General features: G+C 38.0%; 1 protein-coding gene and 1 long non-coding RNA gene across 3 annotated transcripts in view; both read left to right on the forward strand.

Moving 5' to 3' along the window:
* Window positions 1-395: 395 nt before the first annotated feature.
* LOC311018213 (uncharacterized protein) overlaps window positions 396-25,845 on the forward strand; it is a gene marked incomplete at its 3' end in the record, with an annotated part of 51,273 nt that continues 25,823 nt past the window's right edge. The window contains exons 1-3 of the mRNA XM_084017054.1: window positions 396-1,293; window positions 1,867-2,038; window positions 4,118-4,663. Of these exons, the coding sequence (XP_083873180.1) occupies window positions 1,291-1,293; window positions 1,867-2,038; window positions 4,118-4,663 (721 nt within the window). The 5' untranslated portion in view covers window positions 396-1,290. The remainder of the gene's footprint in view (window positions 1,294-1,866; window positions 2,039-4,117; window positions 4,664-25,845) is intronic.
* LOC311019043 lies at window positions 14,867-21,509 on the forward strand. 2 transcript variants are annotated; one of them, XR_014597776.1, is made up of 4 exons: window positions 14,867-14,935; window positions 16,962-16,986; window positions 18,696-18,720; window positions 21,256-21,509. It is a non-coding gene; the product is annotated as an uncharacterized lncRNA (long non-coding RNA). The 2 variants fall into 2 exon arrangements; XR_014597777.1 differs by lacking the exon at window positions 14,867-14,935 and adding an exon at window positions 15,777-15,819.

The following is a 25,845-nucleotide window of genomic DNA, read 5'->3' on the forward strand; positions in this document are numbered from 1 at the left end:
TGGAACAGTGTACAGCTGCTTCATTCTCATTTGGTGTCTTTTCAGCACCCTGTCAATGGTTGAGATGCTGACAGTTTGGATGTTTTCAAATATGTTGTTGTCTTCTATAATGGCAGTTCTTATCTCCCTTAGTCTTATGGCATTGTTTTCGATAACCATGGTACAAATAGCCTCCTCCTGTTCAGGTGTGAAAAGGGGCCCTCTGCCACCCCCGTGAAGTTGTCTTGCAGTCCTATGTGGAAAAAAATATAGTGTAAATATAAAATATATATAGTGCAAAACACAAAATTGAGTCCAGTAAAATACATATACATGGACTGTATACTGTAAAAATGGAATAACGCATACGGTATTAGCCTACAGTACAGTACGTATTGTTAGATTACATACCTGTTCTCTCGACGAAAAGTCTGAATGATTGAGGACACAGTTGTTCTCCCAACATTTGGCTGCACCCTTCGACCAGCCTCGGCCATTGTAAGCCCATGATTGAGAACATGGTCTACAAGTGTGGCCCTTATCTCATCAGGCACGCGCATATGTCCTCGGCCTCTTCTGCCTCTTCCTCTGTTTTCCCTCCCAACTCCTCCGCCACGCAGCCTGATTCCTCTTCCTCTTCTTCTTCTCACTGGCTGTTGACCCCTTCCAATTTGTCCTTCCATTGTCAGACATTGTAAAATTGTGTTGTGCTCTGGCTTTATATATACTTGCCAGTTGATTGTTCATGACATGCAATTTCATTAGAAATCACCTGGGAATCACCTGGGAGCAATTTACCAATTACTATAGGACAGATTTAGAAAAAAAGTAAAAAAAAAAAAAAAAAAGTTAAATGGAATTGTATATGAATATGCTTGACATATTGTGAAAACTTGTTCAAGCATTTTGCATGTAAAGACATACGCGATGAACTAATGCCTAAATGTTGTGGGTGGTGAGACTATTCAACAGAGACCCATTATAATGCATTTTGATCAAAATGACATAAGCAATTGATAATGTAGGAAACAGCAGAGAATTGTACATAATCATTTGCATGGATGGACCAAAGCATTTGCAACTTGTTCAAAGGAATGAGAATTTGCTTTTTTGATGTGCACAAGTGACACAATGATGTGAAGATTGAACAGGTAGTTTTGAGAATTTCAGTTCTGATCTGAGAATTGTACCAAATCGACTGAGAAAAACTGTAAAAAGAAGCTTCAGAGGTTTGATGACAAGAGAGAAGAATGGGTGGTTGGCCGTAAGAAGAACCACAACTTGGCATCCATCAAGGATGAAGCCACCATCATGGTTTGTGCAGATTTTAAAAAGACATGACATGCTCAGATAATATTGGAAATAAGTTCTGTGGTACACATGGAAAAGCCTGTGATCCTCAGGTATTTCTGTGTTCATAACAAAAAAGTTCATAGAAGAAATGGACTGCATTTATACCACTACAGCTTGTAAAATGTTTACACTGCCAACTATAAATGCATTTGCAGCATTCACCTATTCAGTCATAGAATCACAAAGGTTTCTCTCTATTTTGAATACATTTAGAAATTGTCATTGTTAATGCTTCAGTTTCTAGTTATCTAAACCAAAAACAAGTGTTACAAATGTGATACATATTGTACCCTTACTGTTGCTATTTGTCTAAAAGTTTAGCTTTTTGCTTACACTTCATGAATTGTTCCTGTTTGCACATACATTTTTATTCAAAAGTGAAACTCACCACAAAGTTAGATCATCCTAAATGGCATTAGTATGGATGCTGTCCTCAGTAATGTCATATTTTTGTCATTAATCAATGTGTTTAGTTAGTTTTGTAGTTGCTATTCCATTTTTTTCAACTGATAATACAAACTTGTGTCATTGCAGCTTGAGAAACTCCATGCTATTGGCTACAAACCAGTGCTTCTTCTTGGAAAGAAGACGAAGACAAAGAATGAGCAAACAAAGTGTGAGATCCTCACCCCTCGTTGCAGACTTGCTGATTTTGCCAAAGACTACCTCCAAAAGATTGGCTCATTTTATGAGTACCTTTGTGAAGGTGAGATGCATGCAATGCATGCTTAACAAATGGTATTATTAATGTAAATTAAATTATTGTATTGGAAAGGAATTTATATTATTATATTTCTAGTTTCGTGGCGCGGCGCAGGGTGGCGCAGTGCAAGTTTCATGCAGCGCAACACAGCGCATGGTCAGTTTGGCAATTTGGTAGACAGCGGTGCACTGAGATGGGTGTGGCGCCGCATCAGGGGGAAGTGTCACAGATTCAGCTTGGTGCAGTGACAATTTCGTGCCAAAAAGCTGCTCCGAAAGTGTGCTGAAAGCCCGTCAGCTCCAACCTGGTCTACTCGGTGCCGGTGCAGTGGTAGTTTGGCTGCACAAGCAGGTTTTTCAGAATGTCAGGCACATTTAAATGCAAACAGTAATTGCAACAAGCACTATTTAATGCAACTAATGGAATCAACACGTAAATATCTATATCGATTGTCCCGTCACATCTGATGACGGATCAAAGGTGGTTGGCACACGTAATCGAAACTCGACCTGACTGAATTAACACAGATTAAAACGGGATGCAAACTAACAAGTTCACATGTCTCTCAGCCAACCACAAAGGGCCTCAGCATCAGATAGTGAGTATATATTCGGCATCTCCCATCTCAGAAAATTCAAAAGAAAAGAGAAAAAAAGAGACGCTCGCCGACAAGGGATAGGCTACAGAGCTTGGTGATGCGTCCTTTTACGCACAGGTGCTTCTGATTTCATCCCCGCATGGTATTTGTTTATGTTGTGATCTGTGCACACTACTCATCTTTGTTACACGGGTTAAAATATTCATAGATATCATGTGACGTCACACAGCGGTCGCAGCGCCATCTTGAGTACCGATTTATAACAGGTCGTCTATCTGTCACCTCGTGGGCTGTGACAACAATTCTCACAAAAGGAGTGGATTAACATTTTTTTATGACACGGCTCTTTTGAATGCTGCATTTTGATGACACTCTAATGAATTACACTCATTCTATACACTGATTCTACATCTTACGGTCTTGTATTTCTGTGTAACAGACCGTTGCTAAGTAAAACAGACAGTAAACAGTACATGTGAGCATCTTTATTAGTGGAAAAGGGTGCGTTTTTCTGTTTGTTTATTTTTTCCACACTGGGCAACAGTTCTTAGTGTATCGGGGCAAATCTGATTAACCATAAACTCCTCCCAGACTACTTCTGCTTCATCAGTCCGTGGAGGTCTGTCCGTGTTACCATATATTTGGCCACTGTGAGCTTGGACTTCCCGGACCAAAACATCAGTTTCCTCCTGTAAAATGTTTGGCTGTCTGGCGTCGCTGTCTCCTTTGTCCATGTCAAAATATAAAATGACAAAATTGCAGTGCTCCTTCACCGCACACATGTTAGTGTGAACTAAATAGTTTAGTTTAGCTTGATGTCATTTTTGAGTCAATCTTATGAGTACTCTGTCATTGTCCTGTATAAACAATATTATAGATAAAATAAGATGAGATAGAACTTTTTTCAATCCCAAAGGATATTTTCATGCCAGATTATTAGTTTATTATAGTGTGAATGGAGTAAATGCCAATAATAGTTAGAGTAATGTGCATGTGTGGCATGCAGGGGGTGAGAGAAATTGTTCATGAGAGTTTTCTCAGCATCCTCCTCTCTCACAGCCAACTGGAGTTCCACTCCCAGGACAGGACCAGCTTTCCTGATGAGTTTATTGAGTCTGTTAGCATCAGCTTTCAGATCAGGACGCTGACCATAAAGTATGTAAGGGATAGTGTGCAGGGACCTGGTCTTTGTTGTGGAAAAACACCCTGACAGGGTGATGCAAGACCCTGACACAAAGTGGCTGGATATGGTCCTTCATAAACTAAGAACAGCAGTGATAGCTATGGTCTGTTACAGAGAAATAAAATAATATTTTAATTAATTGAACCATATGATAATATTCTGAGTTATAATTACAGTCACAAAGAATTAAATACAGTATAGATTTGTAGAAATTGAATAGATCCAGGAGACTCAAAATGTTCCTGTAATCTAAAGTGAACACAAATCTGGTTGAGATTTGACAACTTGTTTAACTGCACAGGTTGGAACCAGGAGGAGGAGGAGCTAATCACACTGCACCTCACACCCTGTGACCCACTGGAAGGGCCAAGCAAGGCGAACATGGAGGGACAAGCAGAGCAGACCAACATGGAGGGACAGGCCCAGCAGACCAACATGGAGGGACAAGCAGAGCAGACCAACATGGAGGGACAGGCACAGCAGACCAACATGGAGGGACTAGCAGAGCAGACCAACATGGAGGGACAAGCAGAGCAGACCAACATGGAGGGACAGGCACAGCAGACCAACATGGAGGGACTAGCAGAGCAGACCAACATGGAGGGACAAGCAGAGCAGACCAACATGGAGGGACAGGCACAGCAGACCAACATGGAGGGACAGGCACAGCAGACCAACATGGAGGGACTAGCAGAGCAGACCAACATGGAGGGACAAGCAGAGCAGACCAACATGGAGGGACAAGCAGAGCAGACCAACATGGAGGGACAAGCAGAGCAGACCAACATGGAGGGACTAGCAGAGCAGACCAAAATGGAGGGCCAGGCACAGCAGACCAAAAAGTCAGGTATGTACTAATGTTTATAGGGTAATTTCAATTAATTGGTGGAAATGCTTTCAAGCATTTCCAACCTATGTTATCCTAATCTTTATTATTTTTGGTGGAAATGCTTTCAAGCATTTCCAACCTATGTTATCCTAATCTTTATTATTTTTGGTGGAAATGCTTTCAAGCATTTCCAACCTATGTTATCCTAATCTTTATTATTTTTGGTGGAAATGCTTTCAAGCATTTCCAACCTATGTTATCCTAATCTTTATTATTATTGGTGGAAATGCTTTCAAGCATTTCCAACCTATGTTATCCTAATCTTTATTGGTGGAAATGCTTTCAAGCATTTCCAACCTATGTTATCCTAATCTTTATTTTTCTTATTTTTCTTCTTCCGTACGTTTTTTGGTCGCCTCTAGCTTCTGCATACTTTCAGCTACAAAAACCATTCAGCTATCAAAATGTTCAGCTTTTTCAGCTCTTTCCGGGATATCTTCAACATTTTTTCAGCCTTTCATACTTTTTCATATATTCAGCCTTTTCCATATTTTTTTTTCAATGCATTCCTATGGAGATCAGCCTAAAAACCTATTTAACATGCTCCTCTTTGAAAAGCATGGCAGTCTGCATACTTCCACCTACAGACGTCATTCAAATTTTAAAACATTCACAAAACCTTCAGCTATTCAGCTATTACTTTTCATTGTGATATCTATTACAGTTTTTAAATTATCAGTGTTTAAATATGATGCTGTTTTCAGACTTTTTTTGAGTTTTCAATGGGTGTGTATTGCGCGGAACCTTCTGGGCTAGAGTGCGTGACATCAACAGTTAGAGTGTGAGGGCTTCTCAGAGTTTTTTCCTTTCCAAACTCCTCCCGGCCACGATCTTCACTCTACAGACGTGATATTTTCCAATTTTGTAGACAAACTTGTCCTGTCTCTCACAATGTGCTCAAAATCTCTGTGAGTTTTACAGAATTTGAACTAGCAACCTCTAAGCGCGGCCAAGTCAGGTTTTCTCGTCATCCGCTCAAATGTTAATTTAGAAGCAGATTTTCAAAGAAACCTGATATGAACAGCATTTCTAACTCGCCCTAGCGTCCACATTTCTGACACTAGGAAAAAATAAAAGTCATCAGTGTCTTCAGCCGAGTCTTGTGGCGCTAACGGTGCGAAAATTTTGGCGATAGGAGTTTCGGTGTGAGCGTGGCATGCTTTTGTTCGGACCCATGCGCAGAGGGGGAATTGAGCGATAGAGAGAAGCAGAGAGACGCTCCAAAGCAGTCATACACACGCAGCAAGGGCCGTTGCCATGGTGACAGCACTGTGTGGCACTGATCTTCATAACTGACAGCAGGTGTGCTCTGATTGGAGGACAGGAATGTACTAAAACTACATTAGTAGTGGGATATGTAGTTTTTTTAGTCAAACCTCTTCAGCTCAGCCATACTTTCACCTAGAAACTCCATTTAAACTTTAAAATGGAGTACTCGGTAGTACTTGAGTGACAGCTGAGTTCAGTGACCTGTACCTAGTAGTTCTCAGTACTTGAGTCTCAGTAGTACTCGGTAGTACTCGGTAGTACTTGAGTGACAGCTGAGTTCAGTGACATGTATTGCTTAACAGTTGAGTGCGAAGCACTCAACTGTTTTACAATACATTGTACCTAGTAGTTCTCAGTACTTGAGACTCAGTAGTACTCGGTAGTACTTGGTAGTACTCGGTAGTACTCGGTAGTACTTGAGTGACAGCTGAGTTCAGTGACCTGTACAGGGAAACAGTTGAGTGCGAAGCACTCAACTGTTTGACAATACATTGTACCTAGTAGTTCTCAGTACTTGAGACTCAGTAGTACTCGGTAGTACTTGGTAGTACTCGGTAGTACTTGAGTGACAGCTGAGTTCAATGACATGTACTGGGAAACAGTTGAGTGCGAAGCACTCAACTGTTTGACAATACATTGTACCTAGTAGTTCTCAGTACTTGAGACTCAGTAGTACTCGGTAGTACTTGGTAGTACTCGGTAGTACTCGCTAGTACTCGCTAGTACTCGGTAGTACTTGAGTGACAGCTGAGTTCAGGGCATATTTTCACCTAGAAACTCCATTTAAACTTTAAAATGGAGAGACGAGTGGTGTGCTCTGATTGGTGGACAGGAATGTACTAAGAACTACATTTAGTAGTGGGAAATGTAGTTTTTTTAGTCAAACGTCTTCAGCTCGACCATACTTTCACCTAGAAACTCCATTTTAACTTTAAAATGGAGACACGAGTGGTGTGCTCTGATTGGTGGACAGGAATGTACTAAGAACTACATTTAGTAGTGGGAAATGTAGTTTTTTTAGTCAAACGTCTTCTTCTCGTCCATACTTTCACCTAGAAACTCCATTTAAACTTTAAAATGGAGACACGAGTGGTGTGCTCTGATTGGTGGACAGGAATGTACTAAAAACTACATTTAGTAATGGGAAATGTAGTTTTTTTAGTCAAACGTCTTCTGCTCGGTCATACTTTCACCTAGAAACTCCATTTAAACTTTAAAATGGAGACACGAGTGGTGTGATGAGCTGTGATGAGTGGCTGGTGAGATCAGCCTAAAAACCTCTTTAACATGCTCCTCTTTGAATAGCATGGCAATCTGCATACTTTCAAACTTTTTGCATATTCAGCTTTTTCAATATTCTCTTCAAATATTCAGCTTTTTCAAACTTTTTGCATATTCAGCTTTTTCAATATTCTCTTCAAATATTCAGCTTTTTCATACTTTTGCACATATTTAGCTTTTTCAATATTCTCTTCAAATATTCAGCTTTTTCATACTTTTGCACATATTTAGCTTTTTTAAATCTCTTATCAATAGGAGTTTCGGTGTGAGTGTGGGAAGCTTTTGTTTGGAGGGTGCGTCGAGCCAAAATTCTGACAGGATTTACAGTCACACAGACAGAGGGTGTGGCTTTGATCTTGAGAAGCGCAGCAGGTGCGCACTGATTGGTGGACAGGAGCAGTCAGTAGGGGTGGAGTGCTTAGCTATTTTTTTTTAACTCTCTGTCTAATAACAATGACTGTCAATAATAAAGTTTGAATGTCGGCCATTTTATCCTTCTCTGACAGAAGACAGACAGACAGACAGACACACACACACACACACACACAGACACACACACACACACACACACACAGATAGAAAGACAGACAGACAGAGAGAGAGAGAAAGCGGGACAGACACAGAAAGAGATAGGGACAGACAGAGACAGAGGGACAGACACAGAGACAGAGGGACAGACAGAGAGACAGAGAGAGAGAGGGACAGACACAGAAAGAGATAGGGACAGACACAGAGACAGAGGGACAGACAGAGAGATAGAGCGAGAGAGGGACAGACAGAGAGCGTGATGGACAGATAGATGACATATGACATCATGACATATGACATCGTCAGCGTGATGGACAGATAGAGAGAGGGGGGGACTGACAGACAGAGAGACAGACAGACAGAGAGTGAGTGAGACAGAGAGAGACACACAGAGAGAGAGAGACAGACAGAGAGTGAGACATGAGAGAGAAAGAGAGAGAGAGAGAGAGAGGGACAGACATTCAGCTTTTTCATACTTTTCACATATTCAGCTTTTTGAATATTCTCTTCAGCTATTCAGCTTTTTCATACTTTTCACATATTCAGCTTTTTGAATATTCTCTTCAACTATTCAGCTTTTTCAAACTTTTGCACATATTCAGCTTTTTTGAATATTCTCTTGAAATATTCAGCTTTTTTAATATTTTCTTCAAATACTCTGCTTTTTTAATATTTTCTTCAAATATTCAGCTTTTTTTTCAGTGTTGCTTCAGCATTAAAGCATTTCCACGTATTTCCGCAGGAAATGCATTTTCTAGTTATTTTTTTTCTTTTTATTATTCTTCTTCCGTACATTTTTTGGTCGCCTCTAGCTTCTGCATACTTTCAGCTACAAAAACCATTCAACTATAAAAATGTTCAGCTTTTTCAGCTCTTTCCGGGACATCTTCAACTTTTTTTCAGCCTTTCATACTTTTCATATTATTCAGCTTTTTCATATTTTTTTTTTCAATGCATTCCTATGGAGATCAGCCTAAAAACCTCTTTAACATCATCCTCTTTGAACTCCGACTAGTTTCACATACTTCCACCTACAGACTCCATTTAAACTTTAAACAATCTACAAGACTTTGAACTATAAAACTCTTGCTCAGTTTTTTGATATCTTTTACAGTTTTTATATAATCACAGTTTATGTTTTATGGTTTTTTCAGACCTCATTAGAGTTTATAATGGGTGTGTATTGCGCCTGCTAGAGTGCGTGACATCATCGTTAGAGTGTGAGAGCTCCTCGTCATACTTCAGATTTTTTTCCTTTCCAAACTCCTCCCGGCCACAATTTTCACTCTACACACGTGATCTTTTCCAATTTTGTAGACAAACTTGTCTTGTCTCTCACAATGTGCTCAAAAACTCTGTGACAGTTACAGAATTTGAACTAGCAACCTCTAAGCGCGGCCAAGTCCATTTTTTTCGTCATCCGCTCCAATGTTAATTGAGAAGCAGATTTTCAAAGAAACCTGAAACGAACAGCATTTGTAACTCGCCCTAGCGTCCACATTTCTGACACTAGGAAAAAATAAAAGTGATCAGTGTCTTCAGCAGAGTCTTGTGGCGCTAACGGTGCGAACATTTTGGCAATACGACTTTCGGTGTGAGCGTGAGAAGCTTTTGTTCGGACCCTCCGAAATGGAGGAATAGAGACAGGCTCTAGGCAGTTACACAGGCGCGTAGATGGCTTTGATCTCTGTGGCTTTGATCTTTAGAAGTGACAGCAGGTGTGCTCTGATTGGCGGAAAGGAGCGGCAGACAGGAGCAGTCAGTGGGATTTGTAGTTTTTTTTGTCAAACATCGTCTGCTCAAACATACTTTCACCTAGAAACTCCATTTAAACTGTAAAATGTATACACAAGTCTGTCTATCTCTCTCTGTCTCACTCTCTGTCTGTCTGACTACTACTACTACTACTACTTCTACTACTAGCCTACTACTGATACTACGTCCACTTCTTGTACTTGTACTAGTACTACTACTACTGCTACTACTAGCCTACTACTGATACTATGTCCACTACTTGTAATAGTACTACTACTTATACTACTAGTACTAGCCTACTACTGATACTACCTCCACTACTTGTAGTAGTACTAGTACTACTACTACTACTACTACTTCTTCTACTAGCCTACTACTGATACTACTTCTATTACTTCTACTACTAGCCTACTACTGATACTTCCTCCACTACTTGTAGTAGTACTACTACTACTTCTACTTCTTCTACTACTGGTACTACGTCCACTACTTGAACTTGTACTACTACTGATACTATGTCCACTACTTGTAATAGTACTACTACTACTACTACTAGCCTACTACTGATACTACCTCCACTACTTGTAGTAGTACTAGTACTACTACTACTACTTCTTCTACTAGCCTACTACTGATACTACTTCTACTACTAGCCTACTACTGATACCATGTCCACTACTTGTAGTAGTACTACTACTACTACTACTTCTTCTACTACTGATACTACGTCCACTACTTGAACTTGTACTAGTACTACTACTGATACTATGTCCACTACTTGTAATAGTACTACTACTAATACTACTAGCACTAGCCTACTACTGATACTACCTCCACTACTTGTAGTAGTACTAGTACTACTACTACTACTTCTTCTACTAGCCTACTACTGATACTACTTCTAATACTTCTACTACTAGCCTACTACTGATACTTCCTCCACTACTTGTAGTAGTACTACTACTACTACTACTACTTCTTCTACTACTGATACTACGTCCACTACTTGAACTTGTACTAGTACTACTACTGATACTATGTCCACTACTTGTAATAGTACTACTACTACTACTACTAGCCTACTACTGATACTACCTCCACTACTTGTAGTAGTACTAGTACTACTACTACGTCTACTACTGATACTACGTCCACTACTTGAACTTTTACTCGTACTACTACTCCTTTTGCTACTAGCCTACTACTGATACCATGTCCACTACTTGTACTAGTACTAGTACTACTTCTAGTTTACTACTGATACTACCTCCACTACTTGTAGTAGTACTAGGACTACTACTAATAGTACTTCTACTTCTACTACTACTAATACTACTAATACTTGTACTAATATTACTAGTACTAGTAGTACTTCTACTTCTACTACTACTAATAATACTAATACTTGTACTAATATTACTAGTACTACTGCTAATACTACTGCTACTACTAATACTACTACTATTACTGCTACTACTACTACTACTGATACTACGTCCACTGCTCGTACTTGTACTAGTACTACTACTACTGCTACTACTAGCCTACTACTGATTCTATGTCCACTACTTGTAATAGTACTATTACTAATACTACTAGTACTAGCCTACTACTGATACTACCTCCACTACTTGTAGTAGTACTAGTACTACTACTACTACTACTGATACTACGTCCACTACTTGAACTTGTACTAGTACTACTACTGATACTATGTCCACTACTTGTAATAGTACTACTACTACTACTACTAGCCTACTACTGATACTACCTCCACTACTTGTAGTAGTACTAGTACTACTACTACGCATACTACTGATACTACTTCTAATACTTCTACTACTAGCCTACTACTGATACTTCCTCCACTACTTGTAGTAGTACTACTACTACTACTACTTCTTCTACTACTGATACTACGTCCACTACTTGAACTTGTACTAGTACTACTACTGATACTATGTCCACTACTTGTAATAGCACTACTACTACTACTACTAGCCTACTACTGATACTACCTCCACTACTTGTAGTAGTACTAGTACTACTACTACGTCTACTACTGATACTACGTCCACTACTTGAACTTTTACTCGTACTACTACTCCTTTTGCTACTAGCCTACTACTGATACCATGTCCACTACTTGTACTTGTACTAGTACTAGTACTACTTCTACTTTACTACTGATACTACCTCCACTACTTGTAGTAGTACTAGGACTACTACTACTAGTACTTCTACTTCTACTACTACTAATACTACTAATACTTGTACTAATATTACTAGTACTAGTAGTACTTCTACTTCTACTACTTCTAATAATACTAATACTTGTACTAATATTACTAGTACTACTGCTACTACTAATACTACTTTTACTAATAATACTAGTATTACTGCTACTACTACTACTACTCATACTACTCCTACTACTTCTATTAGTACCCTACTAATACTAAAAACAAAAAGAACATTCAAATATTAAAATGTTCAGCTCTTTATGGACATTTCAACATGTCTTCAACATTTTTTTGCCTTTCATATTCTTTTCAAATATTCAGGTTTTTCATATTTGTTATTATTATTTCATACATTTGCAGATATTAAGCTTTCTTAATATTATTTTCAAATATTTAGCTTTTTTCATAATTTTGCACATATTCAGCTTTTTCATACTTTTCACATATTCAGCTTTTTGAATATTCTCTTTAACTATTCAGATTTTCAAACTTTTTGCATATTCAGCTTTTTTTAACATTCTCTTCAACTATTCAGCTTTTTCAAACTTTTTGCATATTCAGCTTTTTTAATATTCTCTTCAAATATTCAGCTTTTTCATACTTTTGCACTTATTCAGCTTTTTGAATATTCTCTTGAAACATTCAGCTTTTTTAATATTTTCTTCAAATATTCTGCTTTTTTAATATTTTCTTCAAATATTCTGCTTTTTTTTCAGTGTTGCTTCAGCATTAAAGCATTTCCACGTATTTCCGCAGGAAATGCATTTTCTAGTTGGTGGAAATGCTTTCAAGCATTTCCAACCTATGTTATCCTAATCTTTATTATTTTTTTTTTCTTTTTATTATTCTTCTTCCGTACGTTTTTTGGTCGCCTCTAGCTTCTGCATACTTTCAGCTACAAAAACCATTCAACTATAAAAATGTTCAGCTTTTTCAGCTCTTTCCGGGACATCTTCAACATTTTTTCAGCCTTTCATACTTTTCATATTATTCAGCTTTTTCATATTTTTTTTTTCAATGCATTCCTATGGAGATCAGCCTAAAAACCTCTTTAACATCATCCTCTTTGAACTCCGACTAGTTTCACATACTTCCACCTACAGACTCCATTTAAACTTTAAACAATCTACAAGACTTTGAACTATAAAACTCTTGCTCAGTTTTTTGATATCTTTTACAGTTTTTATATAATCACAGTTTATGTTTTATGGTTTTTTCAGACCTCATTAGAGTTTATAATGGGTGTGTATTGCGCCTGCTAGAGTGCGTGACATCATCGTTAGAGTGTGAGAGCTCCTCGTCATACTTCAGATTTTTTTCCTTTCCAAACTCCTCCCGGCCACAATTTTCACTCTACACACGTGATCTTTTCCAATTTTGTAGACAAACTTGTCCTGTCTCTCACAATGTGCTCAAAAACTCTGTGACAGTTACAGAATTTGAACTAGCAACCTCTAAGTGCGGCCAAGTCTCTTTTGCTTCTCATTCGATCTAATGCAAATCGAGAAGCAGATTTTCAAAGAAATGCTGAAAATCACACATTTCTAACTCGCCCTAGCGTCCACATTTCTGACACTAGGAAAAAATAAAAGTGATCAGTGTCTTCAGCAGAGTCTTGTGGCGCTAACGGTGCGAAAATTTTGGCAATACGACTTTCGGTGTGAGCGTGAGAAGCTTTTGTTCGGACCCTCCGAAATGGAGGAATAGAGACAGGCTCTAGACAGTTACACAGGCGCGTAGATGGCTTTGATCTCTGTGGCTTTGATCTTGAGAGTGACAGCAGGTGTGCTCTGATTGGCGGACGGGAGCAGTCAGTGGGATTTGTAGTTTTTTTTGTCAAACATCGTCTGCTCAAACATACTTTCACCTAGAAACTCCATTTAAACTTTAAAATGTATACACAAGTCTGTCTATCTCTCTCTGTCTCACTCTCTGTCTGTCTGACTACTACTACTACTACTTCTACTACTAGCCTACTACTGATACTACGTCCACTTCTCGTACTTGTACTAGTACTACTACTACTGCTACTACTAGCCTACTACTGATACTATGTCCACTACTTGTAATAGTACTACTACTAATACTACTAGTACTAGCCTACTACTGATACTACCTCCACTACTTGTAGTAGTACTAGTACTACTACTACTACTACTACTTCTTCTACTAGCCTACTACTGATACTACTTCTAATACTTCTACTACTAGCCTACTACTGATACTTCCTCCACTACTTGTAGTAGTACTACTACTACTACTACTTCTTCTACTACTGATACTACGTCCACTACTTGAACTTGTACTAGTACTACTACTGATACTATGTCCACTACTTGTAATAGTACTACTACTACTACTACTACTAGCCTACTACTGATACTACCTCCACTACTTGTAGTAGTACTAGTACTACTACTACTACTACTACTTCTACTACTACTAATACTACTAATACTTGTACTAATATTACTAGTACTAGTAGTACTTCTACTTCTAGTACTACTAATACTACTAATACTTGTACTAATATAACTAGTACTAGTGCTAATACTACTGCTACTACTGCTACTACTAATACTTGTACTAATATTACTACTAATACTACTAGTACTACTGCTACTACTACTACTACTACTGATACTACTCCTACTACTTCTATTAGTACCCTACTAATACTACAAACAAAAAGAACATTCAAATATTAAAATGTTCAGCTCTTTAAGGACATTTCAACGTGTCTTCAACATTTTTTTCTCTTTCATATTCTTTTCAAATATTCAGGTTTTTCATATTTGTTCAGCTATTTCGCTTATTTCATACATTTGCAGATATTAAGCTTTGTTAATATTATTTTCACATATTGAGCTTTTTTCCTTAACCTTCAAATCCTCTTTATCATGCTCCACTTTGAAATGTCACTGCTTTTACATACTTACTGACTCAGCAGTGACATAGTATTGACCAGCCAACAGTCAAAATTGCCGTAAATAGAAGCCATTCAACACATTCAAAGCAATGTCTATAAATAAAAGGTAAAGTCTGATTTTTTTTTTGACGCCAGACGCCAGAATTTCCGAGTTCCCCTGAACGCCTCAATCAAAGTTTGCTGCGCAACACAGGAGCTTCGCCATTTTGTGCTGAGTCTTGAATGGTGAGTCACTCTCAACCTCTCTCCCAACTAATGATACTAATGTTAATGTTTTAAGCAGTCAAAATTACAGTTATTAAGTTATAAACGTGGTTTCTAACTCATACAGCATGCTAACATGAATGTATAGGTAAAATATTTTCCCTACACAGCTGAGTAAAGCATATTGTTGGCTAGCTAATATTAGCAACGATGCTAATGCTAGCATAGCGGCCAATGCTAACTTTAGCCATGGTACCTGACAAAACAACTGGTTAGTGGTTTATTTTATTTTCGTTTTTCTTTTTAAAGATTTGTTTCCACTAATTCCACTATCTATCCTGACATGAATGTGAAAGAGGAACATGTAAAAAAATTAACCAGTAACAAGCTAACTGATTATTCTGTTGATGTGTGTTTCTGGCTCAGTTTTAACCAGCAGTTTTAGCTGTTAGCAGCACTCAGCTAGGTAACTTAAGGCAACCATGGGTGTTTAATGTGATCCAGGGATCTCTTCTATCTATCTGTCTAACTAACCTTTACACTGGAGAGTTTAATTTTAATTTAATATATTGTTGAATGTGCATGTAAGGCCAGTCTACATAAAGCAGAGGTTTTACACACCAGTGTTTTCCCTACCATTGTACAGGCCTGGCCAAAAATAAGCCACCTATCAATTCATTCATAAATCAATAATCATTTACACTAAACTAGGAGCGCCTCCGCGCAGCACAGTAGATTTGCTCCGCAAGACGCGCCGCCGCAACAATCCTCGCTGCGCGCTCCCGCTACGCGCTCCCGCTACGTTCTTCTTCATGTTCTTCATCCTACTTTACGCGCTTGACGTTGTTCTGATGCCGTTCCGCCTCGTTAAACCACCACGATGTCGCTTTCTACTTTGAAAACACGTAAGTTGACACTGTATTTTGATAAGCTGTTGCACTCTTCAGACTCGTGGTGTGAGCGGACCCGGACCGGTGCATTTATAAGAAAAATGCCGCTGTGTGTCTCCGTTCAAAATCCGCTTTCCTCGCGCTGCCTGCTTGCACAGATCCGCTCGTGCGCACATTCGAGCGTTGTCGAGAAATATATGCAGAGACGGCGCTCCTTAAAAACAACATCAAGCCATGCATGTGTAGTATTAGGACGTGATGACGTATGTACAACCAGTGTGAATGCAAAGCAGTGGGACCCCCCTGGGGAAATCGTGCCAAGGCACGCTACTTAGGCAGCCTATGTTAATAAAATAAGGATTGTTTTTGATAAGCTGTGGAACTCTGAGTTAACCTATTTCTACCTGAATTTCTATGAACTATTAGGCTGTTGAGTAAACCTATAACTTATATTTTACTTGATAAAATAAGACAATATATGCACTCATATGTCATTATAGTGATTTACAGTATCTGTAGCTATTAATGTGATGCTCCTCATTTTCAAGCCATATTTTTCCGGCCCCTAATTTTGGATCATTTCCATCAACCGGCACCTTAATAAGTCACTCTCTCCTTGAATCCTTGAAAACCTTGAATACACTCTGGTTGAACAAAAATGTTGAATGCAAATATAATAATTGCAGAATTGCAGACTGCTTGCTGTGCCGCCTGACTTAATCCAACTGCACCAATACACCATCCCACGCTTCTCGTCTGTTTAGGGTTTTTTCGGTGGGTACCACCGGGCCTGAAAAAAATTCTAGGGGAAACACTGCACACTAATGAGCCAACCTTTATGAGTGAGCTTGAATAAATAATGCTGGTATTAAATAACAGTAGTTATCTATCTATCTACTATACAGGCTATACTGTATGCAGGCTCGACTGTAGATATTTTGTCTTAATGTGTAAGCTGCATTCAAGCACATCATATTTATTTTATATTTATTATGTCGATATTGTGGTTGTGACTTAGAGCCAGACTATCTCTATTTTATGTTAGACGAGGTGGAACATGGCAACGTGGATAATTCACACTGGACCTGATGTCTATAGTTGACATGGAAAAGATGCATGCTCACTGAGTTTGTCACATTGTTTCTTCTCTTTAACAGAACATTCACAGATCTCTACACTTTGGTAAGTAAAGCAATATTTTAACTGAAATTTAATTGACTGTAGGCAATGGTTTAATAATTTACATCTTTTTACTTTGTTTAGAAAAAACATTCATACATGATTGAAATCACGCTTTGCCTTTATTTAGTTTACTGTGACTATTGAATGCAGCATGCACTGAACAGATTATTGCAAATCTTAAAGGTCCTATAAAGAGAGAGTACTTTATTAATACTGGTGGGGAATATTACAGGAGCTTACAGGTGTGGTCTAAAATTTCTGTCACTGTGTAAACCAAAGCATAGATGGTAATGGTATTATATCACAGTATATAAAATTCCTATGTAATTGCTTCTGAAGGGGTAAAACACTGGTATGGCATCTTTTACTGGGAACTTCTAGGACATATAAATAGTACAGAGGTATTTTTTGAACATTTATAGTGTAAAACTGCAATAGATGATTTGTTAGCGCAGCCTGCACGCATTGTGTGGTCAAGTTGTTGCTATTTTAGAGCTCTCACACACATTTAGGCTAATACGTACACATTCTTTTCTTGATTTGTACTCATTACAATGACAAGAAGCATGATTAGGCATGTATAGTTGACATGGGTAGTTTATATTATAATACTGCTAAATGTAAAACAATTACAATTTTTAGCTGGGAGGCTTAAAGTGGACAATAACAAAAATACCGTCTGCAATTGCACTGTCAATGACCTCTCTGCACGATCAATTAATACTTTTCAATACTACTTTTCATAAAGATGTTTTTAATGTCATGTGCAAATAGCAAAATATTATGACTTCCCTTAATTTTAATAATAAATACCTATGTATAAATATCAGTGATGCAAAATCTGCAAGTTCTAGCTGTCACACACTACAAGTGTGAGTGAGCACAATTGCAATTACATTTATTGTTTATTTGTAAATGCTGAAATTGAATCATTAACTATCCTTCGAACATTAGTATTGAATCTGCAAACTGTTTTTATTTCAGTCAGTTGCTCTTTAGAAGTCTTCATAACAATATCTGCACTTTCAACCAGCTGGCTACACCAGACATTTTGGCCAATTTCAAATCCCAAGCATAGGATAGAGATACAGACAACATGTACTGAAAGATGAAGTATTCAGGAGTAATTTCCACTACAGTTTTGTCTTTGTAAATAGTTTTTTCTGCATTGATAACAGCAAAAAGGCTGGTCACGCCTATTTCAAAGGGCATTTACAGGCTATAGGACAGGACTGGAGACTAAATGAAATTAGCTAGTAAGAGGTAAGATTTATCAATATGGTTCTCAACCCATGTTCTCACTTGGGTCAGTATTTTTATTTTTTTGTGTGTGAAAATCAGACTTGGTGGGCTTAACAGGGATGTTAACGCTAAATGTGTGAGGTGGACCTCAAATCCCAATTGTACTATAAAGTAATAGTGCAGTTATTAATCAGATTATTTCATTTTAAAGAGGGTGATAGTTGTATGAGTGGACGGGAGTGTCTATATCAGTCATAAGTCTGTTAGGGTGAAGAGTGAGGCTTCACCTCCTGACCCCCTGTCTTGACACGGACAAGATTGGTTGTACAGGCAGGAAGGACTTCCTGTAGATCCTTATTTTAGCTTTCTTGAAATAGTAGTGCGACTTGAAATGAGCTGTGAGATCATGAGGTAGCTTCTGAAACTGATAATCTTTCTCTCTCCCTCCTTCCTGTCTCTAATTGCAGACATCCCTGTTGGTGACTCTGAAGTGTAAGTTTACACACATGGATTTTGATTTTGCTATCACTAACCTGATATTTCTTTGATTTACATTTTAGAATGACCTCTTTCTGCCTCATGCCCAGGTCCACATGGAATGTGAGCCCTTACACAGATTTAAAAAAAAGAAAAAGAATATAATTTTCTAAGGAGAAACATTTAGGAATAAATAAAAAACTTTGTGGTGCACAATGAAAATTAATAATAATAATAATAATTAAATTAAGTAATGTGGTTTTTGCTTAATAAAGGAACACGAGAAGACATTTACAAGCAAACTGATTTAATTCATGTAAATGTAAAATGTACACAATGTTTCATAATTATTTCTGCTTCAAAATTGTTTCAAAATAATTATTTATTTGATAATATAATTATGTATACTTTAAAGTGTTCATTTGGGCTATTTTAGATTAGTCTTTTCACGAAAATGCTAATTAGTTTTAGTCATTTTTATTCTTCATAGTTTTAGTTGATGAAAACCAAAACATTTTAGTCCAGTAGGGCTGGGTATTGTTTAGAATCTTACGATTCGATTCGATTTCGATTCGTTGGGTCACGATTCGATTCAATATCGATTCGATTCGATATTGATTGAAATGCTTCGATATCGATTCAGTATCAAGTAGAAATACACAAGTAAGAGTACCAGATCATTTTTTCAAATAATTTATTTAGTTTCATACCTTATGAACAGCCGTGGTATAACTCATGGCATTATAAAACAGGACACTACTTAAACACTGAACTACAGTGCATGTAACCTGGTTCACACCGGCCGTGGAAGCTCTGGTAGTAGACAGTAGTAGTGCAGATATACCGTTGAAATGCACATATTTGTTTATCTACTCTTAACATTTATTAAATGTATTTTCTCTTCCTGTTTCCCAGTGCGAGTTGAGATACACAACTATGATCGCATTTGTCAATCGCGGTATTTTATTTTGAAAAGTTTGCTCGCGGCACGCGCAAAAAATACAGCAGACGCCGAAACGATCGCTTCACGGCGCGGGACGGCCGCGCCTATTCGCGGCGCTCCGCGTCTGGTGTCAACTACACTATCGCTTAACAGGGGCGCCGAAAGGAAGCGGGCTCCACTACGCGTCTATTCGCGGCGCTTCCACGGCCGGTGTGTACGCTGTACTCACTCCGGTCGCCATATTGTAATGGTTTGGTCTAGTGCGGCCCCCGTCCGTACAGCGCGAATCACACGAGGATGTCGGTCACAGCGCCCCCACTGGCCAGGGGCCTGAATCGATTCAGAAGATTGCTGAATCGATATTGAATTGCGGGGAAAAGAATCGCAATGCATTGCTGAATCGATATTTTTACCCATCCCTATAGTCCAGTTTACCTGTTCAGCTGACTTTAGCAGTTCAGATAACAGACACTCCGCTGCCCTACTGTTATTACAGACACCTGAACTAACCACAGACACTCGCTACAGCGAGTGCTGCAGAATGAAACGCATGTATAAACCTGCTGATCAGATGAATTTACTTATTAACTGAAGGTACTGTTCCGGCCCACTCTAACACCTGGTTGAATGATGAACGATGCAGCTTTGCAGTAACTCCTGAGTCCTCCGAACACCTTCAGTAGTGATACGTGGGTCAGTCACACTCTCACCCACCACTTGAGTGTGTTTGAGAGGGAGAGAGACAAAGGGACAAGCCACAGAGAGGGAGAAAAGACGGAAGGTTTAAACTACATTTTTGTCTCGTCTTTTTTCGTCAAAGAATATGACCGTTTATTATCATCACAATTAATGTTAAATGACAGTGCTGCCATCTCATCATAGTGTCGTTAGTCAGGAAAAAATAGGTAGTTGATGAACATGTATCCTCTAGTTATCGTGACTTGCACTTGAGTGCATAAGGTTGAAGGTTGATTTAAACTTAAATTAATATAAAATCTTACAGTCTTGATAAAGAGCTCTTAAGACTACAAATTGAAACAAAACCTGTGGCAGCGTCATGGGAGCTACTGTGTGAACACACCTCAATTTGTTTGTTTTGCGTATGCTCCTAAATACATTTTATAGTTCTGCAGCTGCCATGTGGGTCTGATAATGTCTCACCCCAACACATGAATGACATAATACTAAAAGTAAAGTAAAGAGGCTATTTCATTACCCCCCTACTCCCTGTCTAACTGCAGACCATCAGTGTCAGCAACCCTGCGGTGACTCAACAGTAAGTTCACAGACATGAATGAAATGCTGAATTTCAGCACTGAGCTTCAAATTAGTGGATGTTGCCTATACACACTTACCAAAGTGGCAGTGATATACTGAGTCTTGTAAAACAGCCCACTGACTAGATGCATTTCATAACACCATTGTCTTTCACATAAATCTGGCAAAACCAGAAATGTAGTAATAATAGGGCTATTTGTTAGTGATTATGTTTTTAGACTGTTCATGTGAAGACACCTTTTTACTGATATTTTATCTTTGGGTAGAAGTTACTTCATTTGATTTCTTACATTGAAACTGTCTAATGTATTCTTTTTTCTGTCTTACAGGTCCGGCTGTCCAGCCTCTCTCCTCTCCTCTCCCCTATCATATTGGCTTTCGATCTTTGTATATCTTCTATCCACTCTGACTTAAATATTGGCTCTTCATTCTATCCTGTCATATCTACCCCTCTGTCTAAATTGTGACATTCTACCTGTCTATCCCTCTAATCTGTCAAACATTGTGACTCTATCTCTTGTGATCTTGAACCAACATTGAAAAACCTTGATATTGAAACCTTGCCTTGAAACTTTGAATATTGAGAACTTGACTACTGAATACTCGGGTTGAAAAGTGCCTGAATCTGACTATTTTTGGAATCTTGAGAGTCTCTTTCTCTCGTGCTCATTCTTTCCTGTCACCTCTCCTCAATCCAAGAACCTGATCTACCTTTGAACAGAACTCTGAGAGATCTCTGCTCTCAATCTCTATCTATCTCTATACCCATCCTCTGAACCAAAGATCTTTGGATCTTTACAATTTGCAATTCATTATTTTTGAAAAATATAACTGTTTTTACAAATTGAACAACATACTGAAATACTGTATAATTACTTAATTAATAATTGAAGCTTAAGAGAATTTCTAAGCCTACAAAATTGGTTTGAACATAAAATTGAAAACAAGTTTATTCCAAAGACTGTTGAAAACAACAACAACATACTAATACATTTTGCATGAATTGAAAATTACAATTTTATCAGAAAACATTGGACTTGAAATACACTCTGATTAAAAATTGAAGCTTGTAAATTTGAAAACTCATTTATACTAGAAAAGTCGTGTAGTTGTTCCTGAACGGTGCTGCTGTTTCTGAGATCTGTTGGTTTGTATCCAAAGGTTTGTTTTGATTGTAATTATCTTCACACTTTGTTAACTTGAATAGTGTTAATAAGTGTAAAAGTAATACAACTACATACATTGTATTCATTATTATCCAGTTCAATGATATTATTATTTGTACACATTGTTTGAGTCTGTAAGTGTTGTTGTGTTGTTTAACCTGAAATAAACTAACAGACAGACGATCTGTGAGGAGGACCTGGCTGTTCCCTGTCTGCAGACTCAACCTTCTTCAGATACCAGAAGAATTCATCTGTCATCACACTCACACAACAACTGTAGTCCTCATATTCAATATAAACCTTGATATATAAATATATATTATTACTGAATATATATCAAACACTGAAAAGACATCTAGTCTAGCATTCAGTTATTCTCTGCTGGTAAGTTCAAACACTTGAGGATCAGGACAGATCATAGCTGATATTGGACTATTGTTTGCATTTTGGAGCATTATAAGTGGAAAATATAAAAATTATATATTCTGTGATTTACACATTTAAATAGCATTGATATTAACAATATAATTTTTAGTGTTTTGGTCTTAAATTGTTTCTACACTAGTTCTTACACTAAATACTGTTGCCTTAGCATTAAATTGAGGAAAGTCTTCAAAGTTTAATTCACCAGTCTCTAGTGGATTACTACAAACAAATTACAAAGCTTTATTGAAACTTAGGTGGGTTGAAATCAGCAATAGCATTGTGATTAGTATAATATATCTTCTCTAGTGTCAGTGTTTTCACATTGAATATCATTTCCCCAGATTTGACAAGATATTTTAAAGAACTGAATTTACATATTAAATTCAATTTATTCTGTTTAGAAACCTGAAGGAACTGAATATCAGCAGTCCTAAGACAACAATTTCTATAGAGAGGTTTTGTCTATCTTAGTCCATATTGATATAGAAATTTGATTAGTAATTTCATCTCTATTTTGAAGCCGATTTGATCAAAAATATTATATAGTTACATTGAATTGATTTACAGCTATAATTTCCTTATTTTCTAATTAATACAGAACACAAACATTGGACTAAAGACTTTTTTTCCAATCTTGTACATATTCAAATCTATAATTGTTGTAAGGAAGAAATTAAAGATAACAGTGTTCTTGTAAAACAAGAAATAAGATTGAAGTGAAAGTCCATATTTACACTAAGAAGTGTAGTTGTTACTGAACATTTTGCTCTGCAGGTGTGTACCCAAAGGTTTGGATTGCAGATATCTTCATAATTGACTGGCCACAATCAGTTTTACTCAACTGGTGTAAATAAGTACAAGTAACACCGAATTATATGCATTGTTCCTGATTCACATATAAAGACCTGTTTGCATCAGTAAGTGTATATAAGTGCTTTGTTGTTGTTTAACCCCTCATATACTGTAATTCATCAACCAAGTGGATTATTTGATCATAGTTTATATATATATATAAACCTGAATATATTCAGACTGTTTGAGGAATTTAACTGAGCTTGTGTCATTGAATTTGACATTAAAATTATTTTTATCACAAAAATAAATATAAAGCTACGATCACAATCTCAGTAGATTGAATTTGAACATTAATACAGATCTCTTGATAGTGTTATATATTACATATATTTCCACAGGCTTTTTGGCCACAGTTAAGTCTGTTCCTTTGATTAATAGTTATAAACAGAATAGTTTTGAAACGTTAACTCTTTTCAGTGAGTTAATTTGTCATCCTAAGTGCTCTTGATTACTTTAAGCAGACACAAGTGTTATCTTTATTCTGAACCTGTGACATTAACTGTTCATTCATATTGGGTTTAATATCTTGCTGTGTAGAAAATAAATAACAGAAAATATAGTGGTCTTGGAGCATTAAAACAATGCCAAAGAAAAATAAGAAGTCTCAAGCTGCACGCCTGCGCTGGCAGAGGTCAAACAAGTTTCCCTGTGAACCAACTAAAGAAGCAGAATGTGATGGTCCTCAGAGCAGTGGAGAAGTAAACATGTCTGCAGCATCTCATGTTCAAAGTGTGAAACAGGCAGGTCAACACGATACATCATCTGTACCACAGGTATCCTATGCTAATGTTATCATGAGAGGACGTCCCAGTAATGACTCATGTGTAGCAGAACCTTCTAATGTAAACCAGGAAAACCACAGAGGTCAAAGTGATGAGACAAGTGCACCAAAGGTATCTTCTGCTGACATCGTAAAACCAGGACATCATAAAGATGAACCATGTGTTGCAGGACCTTCTCATGCAGACTGTGTGGACCTGGGACATCAGCCTTCTGTAAGACATGTGTGTGCATCACGCAGCCAGGCTTCTAGTAGATATGGCATAAACAGAAATAAGCAGTGTACCTGTAACTCACTGACCTTTCTTGCATTCCTTCATGAGAATGAAAACCTGACCAGAGCAGACCTGGACCTTGTTTTGGATAAGGGTAATGTGATGTACTCAGAGGTGAGGAAAAGGCTAAACCATGATGACATCTATCTGACTACAGATGAGCTCCCTGATGAAGTTCCTGCACGCAAGTGTATACATTATGTGGACATGACACAACTTTCCAGATACGGCACATTTGGAGACCCTTTACCTGGAGCTGTAGACAGTTATCTGGACCTTGAGGCAGGACTGAGCTGCTTGTTATCAGAAGTGCAGTATGGTTTACTGATGATGAGACTGTTGTGTATTGCAGTATTCAGAACCAGGTCAGGCAGGTTTGGATTTTTTGACCCCCACTCCAGAACAGCTAAAGGTTTGCCCCTCCCCCCGGGTTCACTCACTCCTGGTACTGCTGTCATGGTAACATTCACACGTCTCAGTGATATGATTGACAGGCTCATGACGTGTCACAGAATGTCAGGCGCACAGTCCTCCAGTAACTATGAGTTGAAGCCTGTGAAGTTTTACGATGTGAACACGGACATCCTTCAGAATATCCCAGACAGAGAGAGTCGACCTATAACTCATGCTGCTGCTGTTTCAACTGCTCTGCTGGATGATGCTCCTCAAAACAAGAGTGCTGCAAAGATAAACACTGTTGTCACTGATATCATCGTACATGAGGTATCTACTGATATGGAAACTGAACCAGAACCATTGAGCCAGTTCAACTTGAATTATGTAAACACTGATGCCTCTGATAACATATTACAGGGAGTGTCCACTAACATTACTTCTGTATTATCTGTGAGACAAGATGTTCATGTCACATTTCCTGACACCCAAACTGTCACATCACATGATGCTCCTCACAGTGATTCAAACTTATCTGCTCCATTGACAAATACTGCAGCCAGTGATAATATCTCACATGACATCTCACATAAACTGAAAAAACTCAGTAAACAGGACCGAAGAAAATATAAGAGGAGGCTAATGCGCTCTGAAACAGTATCAGAGAGAAAGGAGAAACAAAAGAGGAAAGAGAGGGAAAGGTATGCTTCAAATGAGACATTTAAAGCAAAGAAAAAATCTGACTCAAGCAGGAAATATTCTAATGAAGAATTCAGACAAAGAAAACAAGAGTTTGTTACTAATATCTATCGAAACAACTCTGAATTACGACAACAGAAAATAAATAATATAAGAGCCCGATACAGAGAGGATGCTGAATTCAGAGAGAAACAGAAACGATTCCTCAGCAATCGATACACGGAGAATGCTGAATTCAGAGAGAAACATAAACGATTCCTCAGCAATCGATACAGGGAGAATGCTGAATTCAGAGAGAGACAGAAACGATTCCTCAGCAATCGAT

Source organism: Eutrigla gurnardus (genome assembly GCF_963514095.1).
Source record: "Eutrigla gurnardus genome assembly, chromosome: 9".
NCBI lineage: Eukaryota > Metazoa > Chordata > Actinopteri > Perciformes > Triglidae > Eutrigla > Eutrigla gurnardus.